General features: G+C 60.6%; 2 protein-coding genes across 4 annotated transcripts in view; one reads left to right on the forward strand and one right to left on the reverse strand.

Moving 5' to 3' along the window:
* Positions 1-10,648, forward strand: part of MEGF6 (multiple EGF like domains 6) — a 78,733-nt gene extending 68,085 nt beyond the window's left edge. For all 3 annotated transcript variants that reach the window (XM_040533849.1, XM_040533850.1, XM_040533851.1), the window contains 15 exons: positions 355-483; positions 1,920-2,048; positions 3,196-3,324; positions 3,443-3,568; positions 4,489-4,617; positions 4,880-5,008; positions 5,608-5,739; positions 5,962-6,090; positions 6,614-6,742; positions 6,863-6,991; positions 7,111-7,239; positions 7,626-7,754; positions 7,867-7,995; positions 8,511-8,642; positions 8,822-10,648. In XM_040533849.1, coding sequence (XP_040389783.1) covers positions 355-483; positions 1,920-2,048; positions 3,196-3,324; positions 3,443-3,568; positions 4,489-4,617; positions 4,880-5,008; positions 5,608-5,739; positions 5,962-6,090; positions 6,614-6,742; positions 6,863-6,991; positions 7,111-7,239; positions 7,626-7,754; positions 7,867-7,995; positions 8,511-8,642; positions 8,822-8,889 — 1,877 coding nt within the window. In that variant the 3' untranslated portion in view covers positions 8,890-10,648. The remainder of the gene's footprint in view (positions 1-354; positions 484-1,919; positions 2,049-3,195; positions 3,325-3,442; positions 3,569-4,488; positions 4,618-4,879; positions 5,009-5,607; positions 5,740-5,961; positions 6,091-6,613; positions 6,743-6,862; positions 6,992-7,110; positions 7,240-7,625; positions 7,755-7,866; positions 7,996-8,510; positions 8,643-8,821) is intronic.
* A 346-nt stretch (positions 10,649-10,994) lies between these two features.
* ARHGEF16 (Rho guanine nucleotide exchange factor 16) lies at positions 10,995-21,646 on the reverse strand. The gene is made up of 16 exons (XM_040533996.1): positions 21,643-21,646; positions 21,182-21,458; positions 19,696-20,263; positions 18,953-19,004; positions 18,381-18,550; positions 17,686-17,742; positions 17,154-17,314; positions 15,817-15,969; positions 15,193-15,322; positions 14,755-14,829; positions 13,861-13,953; positions 13,470-13,624; positions 12,945-13,154; positions 12,494-12,567; positions 12,067-12,168; positions 10,995-11,725 (listed from the first exon to the last, which is right to left on the reverse strand). Exons 1-16 carry the CDS (start codon positions 21,644-21,646, stop codon positions 11,586-11,588), a joined length of 2,421 nt encoding a protein of 806 aa, XP_040389930.1. The 3' UTR covers positions 10,995-11,585.
* Positions 21,647-22,730: the final 1,084 nt, after the last annotated feature.

Genomic DNA, 22,730 nt, shown 5'->3' on the forward strand with positions numbered 1-22,730 from the left:
GAGCTGCTGGAGGCTCCCACAGCCCCCGGTCCCCTCGCCGAGGGGCTGCGATCCTCCTGGGACCCCCTCACGGCACAGGGGATCCAGCAGGGTGGTGACGGGGATGGCTGCATGCCCACAAGCTGCTAAGTCTTCGCTTTTAATTCTGAAGGGAAAAGGTCTGGGGAAAAAAAAAAAAAAAAAAAAAAGGAAAAAAGACTGACCAAACGTAGACAAGGAGAGTGTGCACGGCTGCCTGCATGCATGCACACGTTGCACACCAGGCCTTGGTACACTACACTTCATCAGGAGCTCTCCTGGTGCTGGACTTCTGCATGGAGATGTTCTGGGACTTTTCTCTTGTGTTTTCCACAGCCTGCCCAGATGGATTTTATGGCATCGAGTGTCGGGAAGCCTGTGAATGCCTGAATGGAGCCAGCTGTGACCACGTCACGGGGCAGTGCCGCTGCCCTCCCGGCTGGGCCGGTCCCCGCTGCGGCCACAGTAAGTGTCCCATGGCCACAGTAAGTGTCATACAGCCACAGTAGGTGTCCCCATGGCCCTGCACATGGAGCCCTGGCCATCCCCTGCACTGGTAGGGCACAGAGAGCAGAGGGTCGGCTCTTTGTCTCTGTGTGGAAGTTAATTCTGTGTGGCACAGAAGTATTTGGATCAAAAAGCATAAGTGCAGCGATGCAGCTCTCCAGCAGTAGGTTCAGGGTGTCCGTCAGTAGGAACTGGCTTTGCTCCTCACCCAGAGCAATGTCAGAGAGGAGCCTGAGCTGTGCAGACCGCAGTGTGCATGGCCTCGCACGGCCTCGCCAGCTGCCTCAGCTACAAATATATGTGCGTGTGTGTGCTTGTGCACACGCATTTCCTATGTGCCTGTGTTTAGCTGAAACTGCTGACAAACGTACACAACCAAAGATAAACACCCTGGAAGAAATTCTCACTGCATAGAATATTCTGCAATTTTTTTCATGAAATGTTGGCACTGATGACCCAAACATGAGAGGGGAAAAACAAAAATAAAACTGGGAAAAAAAAAAAGTGGACGCGTTTTTTTTGCGGGATGCACGCAGCTTTGCTGTTGCTCTGGCATCAGGCATGAAGAATTAATGCAGTCGCTTGTGCTCGGGGCATTAGGAACTGCATTTAAATCTTTCTGCAAGGGAGGAAGGAGATTGTCAGCAGACATAGCAGCCCCCCGCCGCCCTGCTGGCTTCCCTCTCAGAGGCATGTTCTAGTTCGTGTTCTTTTGATTGTATTTTTGCGCTAAGAATAGCCCTGCCAAACGGAGAGCGTGCCCCCCAGCATCCCGTACCCTACATAACTTCACATTATCCCAGGCTCCGAGGGAGGCACTGAGATGCTGGTGGAGCCCTTGTCACTCCTGCAGCTGTTTTCACATGTTCCCAGATATCCCAGTGCCACCACGGGCGATGTCCTGTGCCGCATCTGTTAGGACTCCAGGGAGGGAATGCCAAAAATCTCAGAATGTTAGACACACTTTATCCAAGCTTTGTAGACTAAAACAATTCAAGGGTGCTTTGGGCCCGGGTTACCTGGTGTTTACCTGAAGCAGAGCCTTGGGGGGCTCTTTTGGTGGATGTCCCCTGTCTGGGGGGCTGAGCACGTTGCTGCTGAACGTGGCGATGCCTTGGGCACCCAGCAGAATGGTGTCCTAGCAGTTAAATGTGGTAACGTTAAGGATAACCACAGTGCCCACGTGTGTTTGGCTGTTTGAACGTCAGCCACACACGTTATTTCTCCGTGTAACACCATAAAACTCAGCCACACAAGCGGCCCAACGTAGCCAGGGCCCGTTTTGGTCAGTCGGTCTCTGGTTCTTCTCCTGGACAAGTGGGATCATAGTAGGAGCCTTGACGCCGTAATTCATACCGGTATTAACTCTTGTGCCTACTTCTGATCCCCTGAAGCCTGCCAGGAGGACAGGTACGGCGAGGACTGCAGCCAGCCGTGCAGCTGCTCCAACAACGCCACCTGCGACCACGTCAGCGGCCGGTGCCTGTGCGCGGCTGGGTGGACGGGCCCCACGTGCCAGCAAGGTAACGCGCCTGGGGCCACCTCCCCGCCCTGCCCGCGGGTGATAAAAGTGCCATTTCTCTGCGCGGGCTGGAGCTTTCAGAGGAGTAGCAGCTACAAAAAATAGAGACAGATAATGCAAGATTGCAAGCAAGACCATAACCTTAGTGATGCATTCACAAGACAGAAGCCAAGAGGTTGCCTTCACCCAGGGTGCTGGACATCGCCCTGTCAGCAACGCCTTCAGGCAGGGCTCAGTGAAATTGTGCGTGAGAGCAGCTATTCATGTGTTTAAATGGCTTTTTTTTGCTGCCAAGTACCAGCACTATCAAGGTCTGGAAGATGAGGTTCTTCCGCTCAGCACCACCTGAGCAACTCTCATGGCTGCTGAGCTCGCCCAGCGGTTTGTGGGCCCTGTGTTTGCCTCCACCCCAGATAAGACGTCTCTGAGAGATCAGGCAGACCAGTGGGGTGTTTAAATTCAGTGTTACTAAGAGGTTTTTACACCAGCTTCGTCTTTAAGGAAACTCCCCAGAAACAGGAGCACAGTTCCCAAAACATGCCTTCTTCCTCCCCTTACCTGCTCCAGAGCAGGGCCGGCAGTGCTGCAGCACGTCCCCCTTTGGGACCTCCCAGCTCGCACTAATTGCAGCAGGGCAGGCCACAACAAAACCCCCGGCTGCGAGCCTCCCGCGGGACGAGGAGCACAGCTCCCAGCACCACCACGGCACTGGAAGCACGGGGTTTGGAGGCCGAGCCCCGGCCCTGCAGCGTGGGCTGTTTTTTCCAGCGGTGCCCAGTCTGGTTTAATTACAGCTCTTACCTCTAGCCACAGGCTTCCTCCTGCGTTCAATTACCAGGCGCTGGTTTGGGGGAAGAAGGGTGTGTTTGGGGTTTGGCTTCAGGTTTGGGGGTTTTTCAGCCCCGTTTCCACCTAGGCCCCTGCCTTCAATGCCTCCTACCTGAGCAGGTTAAAATACCAAATGGCTTCACGGGGGGAGCTAGGCAGACCCGGGGTGCTAGCTAGAAATGGGCTGCTAGCTCAATTCCTGGCTCATCATTCATTTCATGCCCACCTACCACTCGGAAGGCTGCTGGAGGCTGGGGTTTGCCCTTGGCGTGCACTCGGAGCTGCTTTCTGACTTGGGTTTTGCCTTGGTTTCCCCTCAGCATGCCCGGAGGGTTTCTACGGGACACGCTGCCGCGAGCGCTGCCTGTGCCAGAACGGGGGGACGTGCGACCCCGCCACGGGGCACTGCGCCTGCCCCGCGGGCTGGACCGGGCTGGCCTGCGAGCTGGGTAAGGACACAACCAGCAGCACCAAGGGATGGGTTCCACCACCAGCCGGTCCCGTTGGGACTGGTTTTGAAGGGACAACGTGCACAGGATGACGGCTCTGCCCTGTGCTCTCTCCCAGCCTGCGCCGAGGGGCGGCACGGGGCCGGCTGCGGGCAGCGCTGCGCCTGCCAGCACGGGGGGCTCTGCGACCACCGCGGGCACTGCCTCTGCCCCGCCGGCTGGACCGGCACCGCCTGCGAGAGCCGTGAGTGGGGGCTGCAGGGGGAGCACTGGGGGCTGCGGCGAGGGGGCTGGGACCCGGGGTGCTGCGAGGGGCAGGCCTGAGGCCTGGGGTTCTGCACTCCCCAGAGGGCTTGTGGGGGGGATGTTGGGGTTTTGGGGTCGGTGTTGGGGTTTTGGGGTGCGTGTCAGTGTTTGTGGTGGGTGCCATAACTTGGGAGGGTGCCACGGTTTGGGGTGGGCACTGAGTTTGCATTCGGTCATACTTTTAGACTTTATTTCAGATACAAATGAATAAAAAAGCCCATTCCCAATTATATGATTTTTTTTTTAAAAAAAAGCTCAAATCATCTCTTTGGCCTCCTAATGAGCCACATTTCAAAACTCGTGACCATGCAAATGCCTGCCATGTGCCATGCAGACCCGCTCCCCACAGCCACCTATGCAAACTCAGCCCTGGCAGAGACAAGCGGTCAGTTTTGACAGTTGTACGGGGAATTACCTTTTCTTTTTTTTTTTTTTTTTTTTTTGTATTCATTCATGAAACAGAAGTGAAAACCGAGTGTGCAGATTTTTGCACCTGTAGTGCTGACTTCTGGATGGCGCTGGTACTGCAGATGCTCTGTTCTGCAGCTGCTTTAGGCACCGGGTCCTCCTGTGACGACAGAAGCAGCAGCAAAACCAAACGATCGCAGCTGTGATTAACAATATATGGCTGGCACCCAACCGTCCCTAAACAGTGCTAGCCATAACACTTCCCAAACATTTGGCGTGGTTAAAAAGAGACTTTCACACTGATTTAGGCCTAAGACTGCACAAAAAGCAGTTTGCTTTGCTCAAGACTTCCCTCCCGTGGGTGCATCCTGCTGGCCGTGCCGTGCTGATGCCCACGCCGCCCCTTCTTGGTGCCTGACTTGTCGTCTCTCCTGTGTTTGCATCGCCAAGCTTGTCCGGAGGGGCTGTTCGGGGCCCACTGCGAGGAGCGCTGTGACTGTGGGGACAAGGTGCCGTGCCATCACATCACGGGCGCTTGTGACTGTCCCCACGGCTGGAGGGGCCGGCGCTGCGAGAAAGGTGAGAGCGGCATCGCCCCACACACCCCGAGCACCCACAGCAACCCCAGCTCCCGGCACAGAGAGGAGCTTCTTCGCCCGTCAGCACACAGCATCCTGACTCCTTTATTTAGGAGGAAATGGTCTCGGGCATTTCTCAGCAGGCCGGGACTGCATCAGACCAAACCTTTAATTAAATTTTGCACTGGGGCCTCTGAGCTGACGCTTCCAGGCATTAACTTGCAGTCCAGTTGTGAGCCTGGCATCCCCCTGTGTCCCCGCAGCCTGCCTGCCTGGGTCTTTCGGGAAGAGCTGTGCCGGCCGCTGCGCCTGCCCCCCAGGAGCGCCCTGCGACCATGTCAGCGGCCGCTGTGCCTGCCCACCGGGATTCACAGGAGCCGGATGCGAGAAACGTAGGAAGGGAGCGAACTTCTGATGGGCTTGGGGAGCATGACAGGTCGCGCAATTGATACTTAAAATAATTTAAAAAAAAAAAGAAAAAAACCACCACCAGTGAGCTTTGCCAAAGAGCAACTCACATTTTGTCAGCTGGGCATGTGCCCACAGAATTTAGCGAAGTACAAGGAGCCAAGCGGGAAATCAGAGCCATGTATTTGTCCAGAGGATTAGCGATAAATCAGTATTAGAATGGGCTCCTGTGGGTACAAGCAAGTCTGGAAGAGACGGAAGCATGTAAGCACATTCCTCACTGGGAGACGGGGGTGTGTTTGCGATGTCTTTGTGTGGTGGGATGGAGGGTTGCAGGAATACGACCAGGGTAGGTAGGGCTGGTGTTGCAAAAGGCACCTAACACCTCAATTCCTGGAATCAAGGAGCCCTTTGCATGCTGAGCACCACCTCCCTTTTCTTTCCGTGTGGCAGAAAACCTCCACTGCCATGGGAGGCTGTTTAAATCATGGCTTTAAACACAGAAAAAAGAAAAGCCCAAGCCTCTCGGAGCAGGTGGGGCGCTAACTGTGCCAGTGTTGCCTTGCTGTCCTCTCTCTCGCAGCCTGCCCGCCCGGCACCTTCGGGGAGAGCTGCAGCCAGAGCTGCCAGTGCGCGGGAGCCACCCAGGACTGCCACCCCGTCACCGGCGCCTGCGTCTGCGCCCCGGGCTACCATGGGCCGGCCTGCCAGCTGGGTGAGGCCTCTGCGTCCTGCCCCATGCTTCGTGGGGTCCCTGTGGGGCTGGCCACAGTTGCCCCAGGGCTGCTCCGAGGTGCTTTGCTGGGTCAGCTTTGTGTCCTGCCCCACAGGAGCAGCCACCGTGCCTGCACATCCCCTTGCGGTGCATTTCTTGTAGCGCCTGGCCTTTGCTCTCGCCCTGCCAGGCAGCGGTGCGAACGTTTCTCTTGTTGTGCAGAGTGCCCTGCGGGCTGGTACGGGCCCAGCTGCGAGCGGCCGTGTGAGTGCCAGAACGGGGCCCGGTGTGAGCGCACCGCGGGGACGTGCCACTGCCTGCCGGGCTACGTCGGCGCCGACTGCAGCATCGGTGAGTGCCCGGGGGGAATGGGAGGCCCCAGGGGCTGCCTCAGCAGGGGGCGAATGGTGGTACAGTGGTACTCCTGCACTGGCCCACCTGCAGGAGAAAAGCTCCTTGTCTCACCCCACACGGCCAGCAGTGCTCCAGCACAGAGGCTGCTTCGTGTGCGCGGTGCTGTGGGAGCGCAGCTGATCTCATTTGCTGTCTGTCTTAGCCATGGAAACATTTTCTTACTCCATCTGTTTTGTGTCAAAATGATTGCTTCAATGTGAAAGGCATGGCACATCAGGTTTCTGCATCGTGCCAGCTGTGTATTGCCACCGCTCTGCTTCTCCAGCAGAAGGAAATGTAAAAGCTCTTTCCCTGCCCTGCCAGTCCCCCTGTGCACGAGCCCCAGGGCCTGAAAAACCCTCCTGCCTGCCCCGGCTGCCCCCCTGCTCTGCTCGTGCACCACGGCCAAGTGTTTCCCTTTTGGCCTGCAAACATAGCCCATGGGTTTGATGAAGGCAGGTAAAGGTCTTCCTCCTGGCAGCCTGTCCCGCCGGCCGCTACGGCAAAAACTGCGTGCACGCGTGTGTCTGTGGGGAAGGTGCCACCTGCCACCACGTCACCGGAGACTGCCTTTGCCCGCCGGGAAGAGTCGGTCCCACTTGTGAGCAAGGTAAACGTGAGCTGCAGGGGGAAAAAATCCCAAGCAGGAACCCATTTCCTTGCCCTGACACCTCTGCCTCCCACTGGGCACTGCTGCCCGTGTGCCCACTGCCGTCCCTTGGTCCCACAGGCTGCCAGGAGCAGCGCTATGGGGAGGGCTGCCAGCAGACCTGCTCCTGCCAAAATGGGGGGCTGTGCAATGCCACCGATGGGTCCTGCTCCTGCGGGCTCGGATGGACCGGGAAATCCTGTGAATTAGGTAACCCAGCTCTACAGGCATTGTCCTGTGCCAGCAAGGAAGCGCTGAGCTGGCTCAGCACCTCGTGCTGGCTCGTTGTGCCTGCTGGCCCCTCTGAGCCGCTCCGGTGCCCCCTGCAGCGTGCCCGCCGGGAAGGTACGGTGCTGACTGCCAGCTGCACTGCTCCTGCCGGCACAACGCCACCTGCGACCCCACGACGGGCGCCTGCCGCTGCCCCCCGGGACACTACGGGCCCCTCTGCGAGCACGGTGAGCTACGGCGGGGGGATCTGATGCAGCAGGGGGATCACCTGCGGCTTCACCAAGGTGGTTTCTGAGGGTGGTCTGGAGAGCAGGACGGTGGGGTGAAGGTGGGGGTGGATTTGCGCTGCCTTTCCTTTCCTCCCTCTCCTTGTGTTCACAGCGAGCCCTCCCGGAGTGCTCCCAAGGAACCCCACTTCTGAGGCCGCGGGCTGCAGGGTGCTGCTCAGCTGGGAACGCTCAGCACCGCGCAGCCTGCGTGCCGGCCACCCGAGCAAGTCTGCGCATCGCAAAGAGAAAAGCTCACTGCTTCCATCCAAAGGCTTTGCTGCAGAGGCCAGCTACAGCTGAGCCCGTGCCTGTGCTCACTAACGAGCTCTCGCCCCTACCCCCAGGTTGTCCCCCGGGTTTCCACGGGGCCGGCTGCCAGCAGCGCTGCGACTGCGAGCACGGCGCTGCCTGCGACCCCGCCACCGGCCGCTGCCGCTGCCCCGCGGGTGTGCGCGGCCAACGCTGCCAGGCAGGTACCGAGCGCCCGCTGCGCCCCCCCCCCCCCCCCCCCCCCCCCCCCCACGGGCAGCAGCCCCTGGCACAGGCGGGCAGCACGTCCCTGCCCCATCTCCTCTCCCCAACCAGGCTGCGAGGAAGGAACGTACGGGGAAGGATGCCGGCAGCTCTGCGACTGCGTAGGGAACGTGACCTGCGATCCAGCCACGGGGCGCTGCCTCTGTCCCCCGGGGAAAACTGGCCCGAAGTGCGGCTCAGGTGAGGTTATCTGCAGCTTGGGAAGGTGAGAGGGGGGAAAATGCATTGGGGGCATTGACAGCAGACAGAAGGACAGGCCTAAGATGGATGCAAGCAGCCTCTTGTTGGAGCTGAAGTCTCATGGAAGAGCCCTTTCTATTTGGTGTGCATCCTCATGGAAAGTAAGATGGCATCTGAACAAAGGTATTCACCCCTTCAGCCTCTATTTATAGCCAGATTTGAACTCAAATATGCCCCCAGCCTGCAGTCCCCTTGCATTAACTCACCTAAAAGTCAAAAGGCTGACGATCCAGTGCAGCAGGAGCACCCCACTGGGCTTGGGATGTGCTGTTGTCCCTAATCACCAGAACTTGGGAGCAGGCTGGGAGGAGGTTGAGGCAAAGAGCTCTCTGCCTTGTGTTTCATGGGGCCACCGTGGCAAGCCCTGTGCGTGGCTTGGTGGGGAACCTCGGTGCCATTTGGGTCAGCAGGACCCGGCTGAGCCTGCTGCAGCCTGAGCACCACTGTCCCCGCAGAGTGCCCAGCGAACAAGTACGGCCCCGACTGCGCGCTCGGCTGCGCCTGTGCCCCCCGCAGCTCCCAGTGCAGCGCCCGGAACGGGCAGTGCCACTGCCTCCACGGGTACATGGGCCCGACCTGCCGGCAAGGTGAGCCCCGGGCTCAGCACCACCCTGCTGAAGTGCTGAGTGCTGACGGCGGGGGGGGATCCCAGCATATATGCAGCTGCTGTGCAGGGCTGCTGGGATCCCTGTGCCTGCTGACCCCACGCCTGCAGCCAGTGGTGCAGACGGTGAGGGCTGAGCTCGTGTCCCTGCTTCCCTTCCAGCTGTGCCAGCCCAGGTGCCCACCAGGCCCCCGCTGCCCCCAGGGGCGCTGCAGTGGACGGAGCACTAGGTCCAGCCGCCGACAGCAGCGCCCTTGGTGCGGGACCCCCTGGAGAAGCACAGGACCTATTGCCAAACCTGTTTACAAGCCACATGCATTAATTATTACCACCATGCCAGACTACGCTGCTGCTCCGAGTGAGGCTGGTGTGCTGAGCACCGCCGGGGCACCTGGGCACCACTTGGACTGGACGCAGGACCCCAAGAGCCGGTGCCCCTCGTGCTGGACCCCAGGAGTGTTTGCTTCTGCTCGGCAGCTGGTGGCCTTCCATAGCTCATGGGAAATGCTGGCCTTCACCTTTTGGGTTTGGGTGCTGGGTTTGGGGGGAGGGGGGTGGAGGGGGGGGCTGGGAGGGGCTGACATGATAGCCAAAAATAAGTATTTATGCAGGAATATTTATGGGAAGCTGCACAACAGCGTTGTCAAAACTGTCAGGTCAACATTCCCAGCTCTGCAGAGTTCATGTGCAGTGTGGCACCACGTCACTTGGCCGTTCTGGACTCTGCAGCCATCCTGTACTGTAAGCTCCCGTTTGCCATGGGAGAAGGTGCTGGGCTCAGCAGCCAAAAGCCGGTCCCATACCAGGGCTCTGCCAGCCCTCCTGGGTGTCCCACATCACCTGCTCCAGGGAAAAGCGAGCCTGAATCAGGTGCAATCATCGTGCTGTACGGCAAGGCACAGAACTCCTATGTGGTCTGGTGAATGCACATCCCTCGTTAGGGGTCCTCCCCCGTCCTGGTCCCTGTGACATTTCCCCACTGCGGTGGAAGCCCAGAGGCCGAGAAGGGGCCGAAGGAGCTGCCAGGAGCCACACAGCCACGGTCAGCCCTGGGCCAGCAGCAAGCACGAGAGCTCTGCAAGGCTTAGGCTGCCACCTGCAGCAGCGGAGACAGCCACTGCCGGGGGATCAGCCCCGTAAGGGGGGGCCACCAGCTGCCTAACCCGGCCCCGTCCATGTATTTGCACAAAGCCCCTGGGCAGACAGGGCCCAGGACCCGGCGCTGTCAGGGGGCACCGGTCTGTGAGCGGTGCTGGGATGCCCCCAGCCCTGCCTTTAAATTATTCCCCCAGGGGCCAACTGAAAATAATAAAAGAACTGTTTTCTCTTCCGGAGGGAATTTATTTTAATCTGTACATACCTTGTAATTTTTTTGCTAATTCTTTTCTTATTTTATTTCTTCCTTAACAGTATTTTTTGCATTAGATATCATCATTATTGTGAAGAAATAATGTTAATATAAGTATGTAGTGAAGGACCAAACTGGTGTAATTAAGGTTGTATGTTGTATGATCGATAACCAGGGAGTAGGAAGAGTTTGTTAACGTGCCAAACGACCCCGATTAATCCTGCTATTCTTGCTGCCCATTCTCCAGACAATCATACGTTTTGTTACCCTTGCGGTTGGGTGCCAGCTGCATCCGACTCCGGTTCCTATTTATTTCCTTGGTGGGCTGGGAAGCAAAAGCAGCCTCCGCTGAGCCAGCCCCGTGCCAGTAGAGGGACGGAGAAGCGCTCGGCCGCACCAGGCAAATTGTCCCCAGCCAGCTGCGGGTGCCAGGGCCCGGCCCCATCCCCTGCCCTTCCACGCAGGGAGCACAGAAACTTCTTCAAATCTTAATTTTTTTTTACCATTTTTATTTCTTACTACAGAAACTTTCTGTTCTCACATAGCTCGTGTCTCTCTCCTAGACTCTGTCTCCTCTAATTTAGCACTGGTTACATTTTTTTAATTACTCCACAGTTAAGAGAAATAAAGAGAAAGCCTCAGTGACTTTCCATTTATTTGGTCTCTCACTCAATTAAGCTTGAATTCTGTTGCAACCTGAAGTGGGTTTTCTGAAGGATGGTTCCTGAAACACACCCGCCTCATAGCAAGGAGTGGCCAGGAAGGCACTTTCTTTTTATTGATGGTAGCAGGACAAAGGCAGGCCCCGCTGCTGGCATCGCGCCCTGCTGCACCTTGGGCAAGGAGAAGACCCAGCTCCTTCAGGTCCAAGGATTCATTGCTGGTCCCCTTCGTCCCTTGACAGCGTGACCAGAACAGAAAGGTCAGCACAGTGCTGGCACCGAGCCCGAGCATGACCGGGCGCTGAGCCCCGCAGGGCCTGCACCAGCCTGCGGCGCTGCCTCCAGGGGATCGCCCATTAAAAGGGATGTGACAAGTCAGAGCTGCGATCAAAAGGACCACGAGAAAGCGTGCGTGTGGGGAAAAGAAAGAGGAAGATTAAAAAAAAAAAAAGTCAAGGAATAAGCCTAGCATACGGATTTAAGTCCCTAAAAGGTCTCAACTCGGGGATGCTCTCCCAGCCCGTCTCCCGACGCACAGAGCCCAGCCGCAGCCACCAGGCCGTGGTCCAGAGCCCGCAGGGAAAGAGTCGGCACCGTGCGCCTTGTCGCAGGGCCTGGGGCTGAGCCCTGTCCCTTTCAAGCTGAGCTGGTACCTCAGCTGCTTCTCGGGGCCTCTTCCAGGCCGGTCACATCGGAGGGGTGGCCAGGAGCACCCGCTGCCAGGTCCCACGTTAACTGCTGTGGCCGTGGCTCCAGCTGCAGACCAGGCCCGACCACGAAACCTGCTGCCTGTGAGCGCCCGATACAAGCACAGTTCGAGAAGAAAGGCTCTCCCCTCCCTTCTTGCCGTGGGCTGAGCCCGTGGAGGTTTGAAGCCCCCTGGTCAGGGCCGAGGCACGTCTCCCTGGTGCCGCTCCTACACGTCGGTCTCTATCCGCAGCCTCTCCATCCGCCGCACATTGCACTCCACCGCCGTGCGGTTCGTGATGGCCCGAGCGCAGGACTGGGGGAACCAGCCCCTCTCGCCGTCCCGCAGCCTCTCGCCCCAGCACCAGCCTAGGAGAAGAACGAGCACTGACACCACGGGAAAGGGTGGTGGCGGCTGGGGACATGTGTGCAGGGCAGCAGCCACAGGGCTCCCCTGCCATGGAGGTGCCCACAGCGGGGCTCTGCCCCTGGCTGCTCCGAGCCGCGCCGCTCTCGCATCCCAGGGCTCCCCGGCTGCCCACCCGTGGCAGCAGCAGCTCCTCCAGCGCCCCACTCTCATCTGCTGGGCCACAGCTCCAGCCAAGGGGATGGACCTCAGCCCCTGCTACAGCTTCTTGGAAGCTTCCAAAAATCGCTCAGCCCCCGGCTGGCTGAGGCTTTTCTACCTCCGGCCGCTTGCCGGCACTTACCATCCTCTCCGCCCAGCACCAGCACCACGTCAGCCTGCTGCAGAGAGATCTCGTCCGCCTGCTTAGCCAGGTAGGCGCGGGTTATCTCCACCTGGCTCAGGTCTGCAGGGGAGGATGTGAAAAGGGAGCGAGTGAGAAGGGACGGCCGCGCCGCACCGGCCAACGCAAGCCCTGCTTCCTGCCCTGCCCTCCATGTGTGGGCGATGCTGAATTGCAGCCTAAGGCCCTCCTGGGCTTCCCACTGTGCCTCCTAGGAAATGTATCTGTGCTCTGAGTGAGGAGAAGGCTAATGTCTTAACGGGAGCAACTCCTAACAAGCAAGGCACGGTACCCTGAGCTCTCCTCTCCATCAATGTGTGTCCCCAGCTCCATCTCTGGCAGGAGCGGGTACAAACAGGGCAGAAATGCGGGATTTGCACCCCCGTACCTCCTCGCGGCGTGGTGTCAGGCTGCTCCCTCTCCCTGTGCATCAGCGCTGCCATCCACCGCGCCCGGTCGCTCCTAGAAAAGCGAAGCCGGGCTGTCCAGGAAAGCCGCGGGCAGCAGCCCGGCTGCTGGAAGTCGCTGGGAACTCCCCAGCAGCACGAGGGCTTTCACGGGCAGGCGGACCGAACGCGAGCGGTCAGCATAGAGACACTTCGCAAAAGAACACAGAAGCAGCTGCACTGCTGACTGAGTGGGGAATGAGTTACAGGAGGAGTGTTTGGAAAGCTAAGGGGGAGAAGGGAGCACAGTAAGGGGGAGAAGCACAGCAAGGGGAGACACCCGTGCAGGTCCCATTCTGGAAGAACAAGCAGGTGGGGAAGGGTGCCGTGCAGAAGCCCCCGGGGTGATGTCCAGGGTTCATCCCCCATGCAGGAGCACGAAATCCCACTCACAGCGTGTCCGCCGCCAGCAGGACCTCCTCCCGCCTGCCCTCGCTGTCGCGCTCCAGCACCACGCGCAGCAGGTGCCCCCCGGCCACGCCGCGCGCGCTGGCCCCGCTCCCCGCCTTGCCGGGCGGGGGGGAAGGTGGCTCCGCCGCCTCCACCTTCTCCACCGAGACCTGGTCCAGCGTGGCGTAGTTCATGACGGTGTAGCTCTCCTCGCTGCAGCAATGGAAGGACGGGCACCTCAGAGCTGGGTGAAGGAGCTTCCTCCCCGTGCTGGCCCGGGGGTCCATGCAGGCATCACCCACAGCCCTGGTGCCCGTCACGGCACTGATGCTTAGGGCTGAACTTGCTCTGTGCACTTGTGGGCCATTCCCAACCAGAATTTGGTTGCTGCCCTAACAAGAAACACCTCCAGAACGATCACAACGGGGGAACTTTAAGGTTTTCTTAGCTACTGGCTGCTTGGGAAAGTGAGGCTTGAATCCACCCAGCCCCTTTCCAGCGAAAGGCAGGGGTGCCCCCGAGCCTCACCTTTTCTTCTTGGTTATGATCAGGACGTCGTTGAAGAGGAAGAGGTAGCAAACCCTGCCAGAGCCCTTGCGGAAGATTCCTGCCTCCTCAGACAAGAGCAGGTAGAGCTCACCCCGCTTCAGCAGCCAGCGGGAGGCAGAGATCAGTGGAAAAGGCTGAAATGGAAAAAAAAAAAAAAGAACGACTGATGTCTCGTGTGGCAGGGAACACTAAGTCACAAAGCCGTATTTGAGCTCACAGTGGACTCTAGAGTCATAGAATATCAGAGTTGGAAGGGACTCACAAGGATTATCGGGTCCAACCCCTGGGTCCCCAAAGGATCACCCAAAATAAAAAATACAAATACAAATCAGTGTGGATGGAACCAGCCCCCACCGCCACCACTCCTCACCTTCTTCTTTCCAAACTCCAGCTGTTTCTGCAGGGTGTACATCTGCTCTGTCCTCTCCATGGCACGAGCTCCCTCGTTGCAGTTCTTCACCAGCTGGAAAAAAAACACAGGAGAAGGGGAGGATGGAGGAGGCCCGGCGCATCCTGCCTCTGTGTCAGCTTGAGTACGGCTGGCAAAGGTCCCGCTGCTGCCCGCCGCCTCCGCCAGGAGACCCAGAGCAGGTCTCCAGCCAGGTCTGGGGGAGGCAGCTGGAGGATTTCCTGCGCAGGACATCACCAGGAGAAGCGGCAGGTTTCCTCTGCCAGGAGAAGGACCACAGAGAAACCGAGCACCGAGCTTCGCCAAGGGGCAGGACCAAGAGGAAGGACCGATCATCCGAGGAGGGGAGATAAAGAGGAGGCCGGCGATGGAGCAGACAGGGAGCCACGAGGAGGTGATAACCAGTGGGGAAGGCAGATGGAGGTGAGGCAGCTGCACTACCAGCACAAGGACCACAGCTGCCACTGCTCCTGCTGCTCCTCTGCCCTGCTTGGTTCCCTGCTCTTCGCCTGCATCTCCAGAAATGGGGCAAGTAAGAGCAGCAGCACACTGACACCGCCACGGGGCTTCCGAAACAGGGAGAGCACCCCTGGAGAAGACGACAGTGAAGGGAAGGACAAAAGATCACCGAAGAGGAATGGAGAAAAGATGACAAGAAGAAGGAAAAAAAAAATCACAATCAAGTGAAAAAGCTGGGCAAGGGAGAAGACGTGTGCATCCAACAGCTCTTTGGAGCAGAGATATCTCAAGTGGCCCTGTGTAAGAAGGAAAGTCAGAGGCCAGCCCCGCAGGTGGGGACCGGGGTGGTGACACGGTGCGCCGGGAGGGAGGGAAGGTGGTGGTGGCCGTCCTCACCTTGCTGATGGCTTTCAGAGCTCTGGTGGCAGCCCCGTACGCTGCAGTGCATGCTTTTGTTTTTTGACACACAGTCTAGAACGTCAAGACAAGATGCTTTAGTGACACTGCAAGACAGAGCAGCTGCGCATTACTGCCTCCCTGGGCTTTACGGAGGCGATGCCTGCTCGGACCGGCCGTCGGCCCGGCATGGGGACGGGAGAGGGCACGCGTTCAAAGCACGGCGTCACGGTGCTGGCAGCTACGAATCTGGTTTCTGGCAGGGCTCTAACAGCAGCCACGTACGTGGCCGTCACCTCGTGCACCAGGCGTCCACCTGGCCCTGCTCCCGCAGCCCACAGCTACCAGCGGTCCCCCTGGTACGTTGCTGCTTGGCTCAGCGAGCCAACGAAGGGACCAGCGCGAGGTGCCAAGCGGTGCCACCTCTGACTTACTTACATCTAACAGCAGGGGAAGCCGCGTTACTCTCTGCATAGGGAGAATGAGAAATGAGATCATTGGCAGCCCTCCACATTCTGGTTTCCTTTCAATTTGTTTCAAGGCCTCTTTAAATAAGGGGTTTGTGGTTCTGGAACGGGACAAGAAACCTCCATTAACGTTGCTCTTTGGTTATCAAGACTTTCCAGAGGATTTCCACACGTGAGGAACGCAGTGCAGCTCCAGCACCAGCCCGTCCTGCTCAGCGTGCACAGAAAACGGATCGATCCACGGGCAGGTGATGGAAAAGCGACCGGAGATGCTGAATCCGCCAAAAGCTGGGAAAAGCTGTCAGAAACGTCCGGCACCACCGGCACGGCCTGGACACGAGCAGCCTCCCTGGGCACCCCTAATGCACCCCACGCCGCCCTCGGCAGGACCCGTTTGCAGCATGGCTTGGTTCAGCACGGGGCAGCACTGCCCCCACCTGGCCCCCATCCCTCACCCTTCTTACTGCACAGCCCAAATCATGCCCCACACCACGCAGTAGGTCTTAGAGGCTCGGTGCTTGGCAGGACACAGCCCTGCGCTGCCCGGAGCCCTGCGAGCAGCTCCCGAGGAGCCCGAGCGCACAGCACGACTCACAGCAGCCTCTGCAGTGTCCTCTGCTGGTACACCTCGTTGGAGCAGTAACTGACGTAGGGGTTGAAGTGCTTCGAGGCGTGCTCTTCCACGATGTCGCTGATGTCAGGCATGACGAGGTTCTCCTGGTGTCGCTTCTCCAAGTCTTCAAAGAAGCTAGGGGCAGAAAGCCAACAGCCTCACCACGTGCCTCACCAGGGCAGGACCGAGGCGATTTTTAGTTCCCTGGCACAGGGGCGGCTCGTCCCTCCCACCGGGTGCCTTGCCCTTGATCCCGTGGCATGGCCCAGCTGGAGGCCCTCCCTGGGTGCCTCGCCCCTTTTCCTCCAGCACCCCTTGCACCTTTACTCCCAGGGGTCACCCCTCAGCTCAGGCCTTTGCTTCGTCTTCCAGCAGCTCTTTGCCAGCTTCACCAATCACCTCTGGGGCTGGGGCCACAGCTGGCATCTGCGCAAAGTGCCTCTGCGGGAGCAGAGCAGTTCTGGGGCAGTAAAAGTTTTCTGGTTCATGAGTTACAGAAGGAGATTGTCCGGGGGAGCTAACAGACCAGAGCGACACACGAGCCGCCAAGCTCGGTGCGCTTTGCCATGAGCAGGCTCTGCTGGGACCATCCCCGCAGGCCAAGTGTCCCGGAGCAGAAAATTCCTCGAATTATTCGCTCTGAAGCGACATTCCCACGCTGGGAGTTTTTCCCAAATCGCCGCAGCTGAGAAGCCGCTTGTGCGCCAGCTGCTCGACTTTCCCCACAGCTGCCTGTCCCTGTCCCCCAGGAGGGTCCCCTGTGCTGCAGCCCCCATAAGGTCCCCCCCGTGCCCAGCCCAGCTGCGGGGAGCAGGAGCAGGAGCCCCCCGCACCCCTACGCTCGGTCTCACGGTGCCGCTGCGCCGCCCTCGCGTGGTGTTCCCACAGCACCCGCTGCAGCTCCCACCCCCGGGAGCAAAGGGCGCGCTTCTGCTGGCTCCCAGAGGAGGCAGTTCCAGGTCCTGCATCCTGTCCGTCTGTCCGGCTGGCTGGGAAGTCCCCAGCTGGGAACTTCAGCAAACACAAAACACCCCAGGCACGGAGATGGAGCAACGGGAGCACCCCTGCTTCGGTGCCCGACTGCAGCCACGCGACTGCCCCCACTCCAAAACCTCAGGGTGAGCAGAAAATGGGCAGCAGGGCAGACCGGAGCCCTTCACCCTGGGCACCAGCACCAGGACGATGCTGCAGGGGTGTGTGCTGTGGCACGAGCAGCTGGGCTGCCTTAGCACCATCAGGATGCTGCTCGCACACGACAAACCAGCGGAGTTCCGCGCTGCACAGCTTATCCAGTGCGGTCCCAGCGCCCATGAACTTGCCTGGTGCTGACGGCCAGGATGTCGCCGATGTTGGAGAAGAGGTGGTGGTGCTCCGTCTGCGTCATGGTCTCCTTCAGCTCCTCCGACTTCATGAAGTGGCACACCAGGACGCTCAGGCTGTGCATGTAGGAGTACTCGGACGTGATGATCTCAAACATCGCCTGAAAGCAGCGGGGCGGTGAGGAGGCAGCAAGGCAGGCTGCGGCACCACCGGCAGCACGAGGGGTGAGTTCAAACTCGCTGCACCTCATTTACATTAATAATGCCCGTATGGTATTTAATAATGACTTCACACCATTTACATTAATAACGACTGGAAACTTTTTCCAAGCATTCCCTGATACCATCTCATGCATCGCTTGGCCTCCACCAACAGCTGCATGCTTTAGGACAGCCCCACGGCCACACCACACCACTAAGATGCTTTCCCTCATGGTGCCCGTTCCCTGTCAGCACCTGGAGCCTCTGGGGCGAACCCCCAGCACCACCCGTCCCAGTGAGACACCCGCGTGCCCCCGCGGGCCGCTCTCACCTCCTGCCGCTTGCGCTCCTCGGGGGTTATGGTGTCCAGGACGCCCGCCTCCAGCACCTGCGGGTGACAGCACGGGGTCAGCTCCGGCTCCCCCCAGCCCCAAACCCACCACAGCAGCAGCTCCTGCGCTCGGCAGTGGGAGTGCTTTGCAGGCAGGGATTGCTCTCCGCCGAAAACACAAGCGGCCAGAGCTGCCTGCCTTCCCCGAGCCTGCTGGGGCGCCTCGACAAGCGCAACCGCAGCAGCTCAGCCGGCATCCACCCGGACCTGCCAGGAGCCTGGCATGTCCCAACCAGCACCGAGCTGCCCCCAGGCATCCCATAGCCGGGGTAACACCGCTCACTGTTTGTTTGGCGGCTCGGACAGCTTTTAAAATACACTCTGCTCTATTTCTTTTTAATAAGCAGGTCACCTTCTTGTGCAATAAGGGCTTTCAGGAAGGGACAAGCAGAAAAATAAACTTTCACAACACGGAGACTGCTCGAGGTGCAGCCTTGCCTTCCCAGATGAGGGTTCCCAAACCCAGCAGAAGGCCTGGGGAAATGTGGAGGCAGGAGGCGAGCTCGCACGACTGCTCCAGGGTGCAAGGACAGCGGCCGGGTGAGGCAGTGCTGCTGCCCAGGGCTGCAGTCGCCGCAAATCCATTTCCCCTGGGGAATGCAGGACGCGGCCAGGAGCTGTGCTCCCGCTCCTACCTCCGGCAGCTGGCTCCAGGTGACCTGCGCGGGGCGATAGCTCTGCACCACGATGGCGGCGTCGGGCGGGGACGGCTCCTCGGGGATGGGCTCCTCCAGCAAATCCTCGTCCGACTCGTGGCTGACCGAGTTCAGCCCTCGCTCGCGGATTTCCTGGTACAGCCGGGGCTCTGCAGCGGGGAGGACCAGGGGTGAGAGCAGCCTCCTCCGGCCTCGCCTCCCACCACCTCCCCACCCCAGCACCCCGCGGCGGCCGGGCCCAGCACCTCCCCGCTGAGGACTTTGCACGGCACCAGCTAACCAGCAGCTCTGGCTGCCGCCAGCCTCCGCAGTGTTTGCCCTGAGCAAACAGAGCCGGGAGCGTTCCCGCTGCGAGCGCGGCTGCACCCTCCCAGGGAGCAGGGACACAGCGCCACAGCGCCGCTGCTGCAGGTGGGGAAGCGCAGGGGAAGCAGCTGCCCTGGGCCAGCATCACAAGTGGCAAAGGGGCTGCCAGGGATTCCCTGCGCCTTCTGTGTGGGCTGGAAAAAGGCACCACAGAGCGGCTGGGGAGGAGGAGAAGCAGCACTCACGGTCCTTGAACGAGCCGCCCCGCTTCTGCACCCGCTTCCGCCCGAAGGTTCTCTGCAGGAGGAAGAAGAGGAAGAGGAGAGCTTGTCACCACCGCAAGGGAATCTTGCTGCCACGGCAGGACCACACAACCACAATGCTCTCACCACAAAGCACGTGCCATGGTCAGACACCCACCGGCTGTATTCCGGGCCCTGGGAAGCATTCAGCTCCCTCGAGAAGGGGAGCAGCTCCCTGGGCAGGCTGTTTGCAAACACCACCCTGTTGTCTCAGACCGATTGTTGTCTACACTGTTGTTTGCCATACTGAAGTGACTCAGCTTTCACCTCGCATTATCGGGGTCATGATCTGAACAATCCTTTGGTTACTCCGCTGCCTTTCCCATCTGTCTGTCTCGCACCTGGACTTTGCCTGCTCGGCGTCTCGGCCCTCCCAGCCCTGCTTCGCCCACGTCTGGGTGCAGGCCCGGGGCCCCCGCCCGGCCACCCTGCCCTGCAGGCCCGCGGGAGCCCCGCAGGAGCCACGATCCTCACGGAAGCTGCATCAGCTGCTCGCAGGCTCCCTGGGGACCCAAAGCTCCCGTGGGTGACAGGCCGGCTGCCTGGGCTCAGCACGCCGGGCTCAGCACGCCCTGCCAGCTCCACGCTCGTGCAGGCAGGAGATGCAGGAGGAAAGTACAGCCCCTGGACGCAGCTCACAGCCACGGGGCCCAAAAGAAACGGGGTGGCAGCGGGCACAAACCCACCTTGTTCCTGCCAGGGCTGCGGGCAGGGGGGGCACCCCCGTCTTCCAGCACTGGCTTCAGCGAGGGGACGGCGGCCGCTGGCTCCGGCTCCGTGCCCAAGCCCTTCATGGCGGCGCGGTACGACATGTTCCTCAGGTTGCGCTTCAGCATCCCCCGGCCGTCCTCCTCATCCTCCTCCTCCTCCAGGGAGATGCCGGGGATGGACGCCCGCTTCTGGTCCGGCCACGCGGGCTCCTGGCCGGAGCCGGCCGCCCCTGTGCTCGGGTGCCGCGAGGGGTTCTTGGTCTTGGTGGAGACGGCCAGGCTGCGGGGGATGAGCTGCTGGGTGCCCACCTTCAGCGCGGCCGGGCTGTCCGTGCTGAGGACGATGCGGCGCGGCTCGGCCAAGGGGAAGGGGCCCGCTGCTGGCAGCGGCGCCGAGTCGGGGCTGCGCGTGCCAGACGGGGAGGTGGAGGTGGGGGGTCCCTGCCGCAGCGGGTGGCATCGGTACTCCAGGAGCAAGGGCTTGTCCTCCACATTGCTGCCGGGGGGGCTCCGAGACATGGCGGCAGCACAGGGAGCGGGAGAGCTGTGCAAGAGAGACAGACGGACAGACAGACAGAGGACTGAATGCCTTCTCCCAGCAAGGCCAAGGGCACGCAGCTGGGGCCATCACACGGCATTGCATGGGGACATGGGGACAGCGCAGGGCCCGGGCTGGGAGAGGAGCAGGATGGAGCCTGGGTGCCGTTATCTCCGCTCTGACCGGGGGCATCGCCTCGCCCCTCAGGTGCTGAGCGGGTGTGGGTGGGAGCCTGGCAGACCCAGAAAAACAAGGGACAGACGGGGCTGATGGGTGCTCACCCTCTGCTCCCCGCATCACACGGAGGCAGGGTCACTGTGCGTGCACCCACCCACGCCTCACTGCCCTCCCCATGCTCTGTGCCCCCCCCGGACCCCCTGCAGGGCCCAGGCACGCAGCCCACCCCTTCCCCACCGCCTTCCAGCCCAGCCACGGCCCCCTGCACCTCCCCATATCCACACCAAGCCCCTCCACGCCGCACCACCTGCCCCAGCACCCAGCACCCAGCGCTCCCCGTGCAGGGCGACGGGACCCAGCTCCTTCCCCGTCCCGCAGCGTGGAGCCTTTCACGCCCACCGCCTGCCCCATTACAGAGCTTAAGGAAACCCCAGGGCTGAGTCGCTCTGACCCGAGACCGCCCTGCCCGGCCCCGCCACCCCCAGGGGACACGGACAGCCCCGGCCCCTCTCCAAGCCCCGAGGGCCCCCCCCCCGACTGAGCCCAGGCTCCTCACCCCGCTCCCAGGGGACGGGGACGGGACCCCCGGCACCCCGCGGGTGGGGGGCAGCGGCTGTGGATGCTCGGGGCAGCCCCACGGAGCCGAGCCCCGCAGCCCCTCCTGTGCCCGCCCCGCACCCCAAAAGCACCCCGAGCCCCCCGGAACGCGGCCCGGCCAGCGGGAGGCCCCGGCCTCTGGTTACTCACCGACACCGCCTCAGCCCCGCCAGCCGCGGAGGAGGAGGAGGAGGAGAAAAGGAAGGAGGAGGACGAGGAGGAGGACGAGGAGGAGGAGGAGGAGGAGTTCCGCGGCGCCAGGAGCCGCCGGGGGCCCGGCCCAGCCCGGCCCGGGGTTGGAGGAGCGGGGCGGAGGCGGTGGCGAGGCTGGAGGCTGGAGGCCGCCCGCTCCTCCCCGCGGGCGCCGGCCTCCCTCCTTCCCTCCCTCCCTCGGTCCCGGTCCCGATTCCGGTCCCGATCGCGGTCCCTGTCCCGATCCCAATCCCGGTCCCATCCGGAGCCCGGTGCTGAGCACAGCCCCGCTCCGCTCCCCCCCCCCCCGCTCAGCCGGGCTGCAGAAGGAGCTGAAGGCCGCTGCCCCACGGTGTCCTCCCGCTTTTCGATGCCCCACCGAGGAGCTGGGTCCCCAGGGCGTCGCTCCCAGCCCCAACCCATGCTCTTGGGGCATCCCACTCCATAAAGCCGCCCTCCCAGGGAGGCTGGGGAGCACCCGGCAGCGTTGGGCGCGCTCCCGGCGCGTTGATGGGCGACCAAAGGCTGCTCCTCCAACCGCCGTCGGCGTCTGAGCAGCCACAGGCAGCTCAAGTGGGCCAGGGACTGTTCCTCACTAAGGGCACACGAGGCTCAGCCTCGCAGCTGGGTCTCCTGTGGCTGGAAGAGGCCACAGGCTGTCCCTGTGTGGGCATAAAGCATCCGCCCTGAGCACTTCGTGGCCCCGGAGCGGCGTTTTGCCATTTGGGGTAGGGAGGGCCCAAAGGCCGGGATGGGGGCAGCCGCCCCGCGGCCCAGTTGCCTGCTGAGGCCGGGCTCCGCTCCGGGTGTTTACTGGGAACAGATTTTTCCCTGACCTTCTCTTGTGCCCCCCGCTCCGATTTTTTTTTTCCCCATTAAAAATGGAGCCTTTTTCTCCCTGGTTTATGGTGAATCTCAAGTGCTTTCTGGATGACAAAGTCCACTTGTCAGCAATATTCTTTTAAAAGACTCCGCTCTCCCCTCGCCAGACAATCGCGCTATTATCAGAGCTTTCTTATCCGAGAGATTTTTTTCTTTCCCTCCGGGGCTAATAAGGAGAAAGGTTGCCAGCCGTCACAGAGATGCAGAGGGCTCCTACTCAAGAGTTCAGCTACGACTGAAGCCCTCGCATGGCAAACTCCAGGGAAGTGCTATTATGCGGGATGTAGGATCCCATCATTTGATCACGCTGAATGACTTTTTGAAGCAGAGACCATTCACCGGTTTTGTAATGCGCGTTGTTAGCTCAAAGACCCTGCTTTCAAGTCATTTTTGCTCCCGGTGCCCCCGCTGAAACATCTGACCGCTGTCACCGGATAGTCGCTAACTCGCCGCTCTCAGCTGTGAAAGGAAAGAGTCCCTGCCACTTCCAAACAGCTCCTGAGCCTCTGTGCAACCCGGCCCCGGCCCCGTTTTCGCTCTTCCTCCCGGGAACTTTCCCCCGAGGAGGACGCAGGCACAGCCGGGCAGCAGGGAGGGATGAACTCTTCCCCTACACATCCCTAGA

Source organism: Cygnus olor, chromosome 21, assembly GCF_009769625.2.
Source record: "Cygnus olor isolate bCygOlo1 chromosome 21, bCygOlo1.pri.v2, whole genome shotgun sequence".
Classification (NCBI taxonomy): Eukaryota; Metazoa; Chordata; class Aves; order Anseriformes; family Anatidae; genus Cygnus; species Cygnus olor.

Coding starts and splice junctions, on each gene's coding strand:
- ARHGEF16 (XM_040533996.1), bottom strand. Junction 17,743..18,380: donor CCTGGAGCCAGCTGCCGGAG/GTAGGAGCGGGA, acceptor TGTCACCCGCAG/GTGCTGGAGGCGGGCGTCCT. Junction 17,315..17,685: donor AGGAGCGCAAGCGGCAGGAG/GTGAGAGCGGCC, acceptor CGCTGCTTTCAG/GCGATGTTTGAGATCATCAC.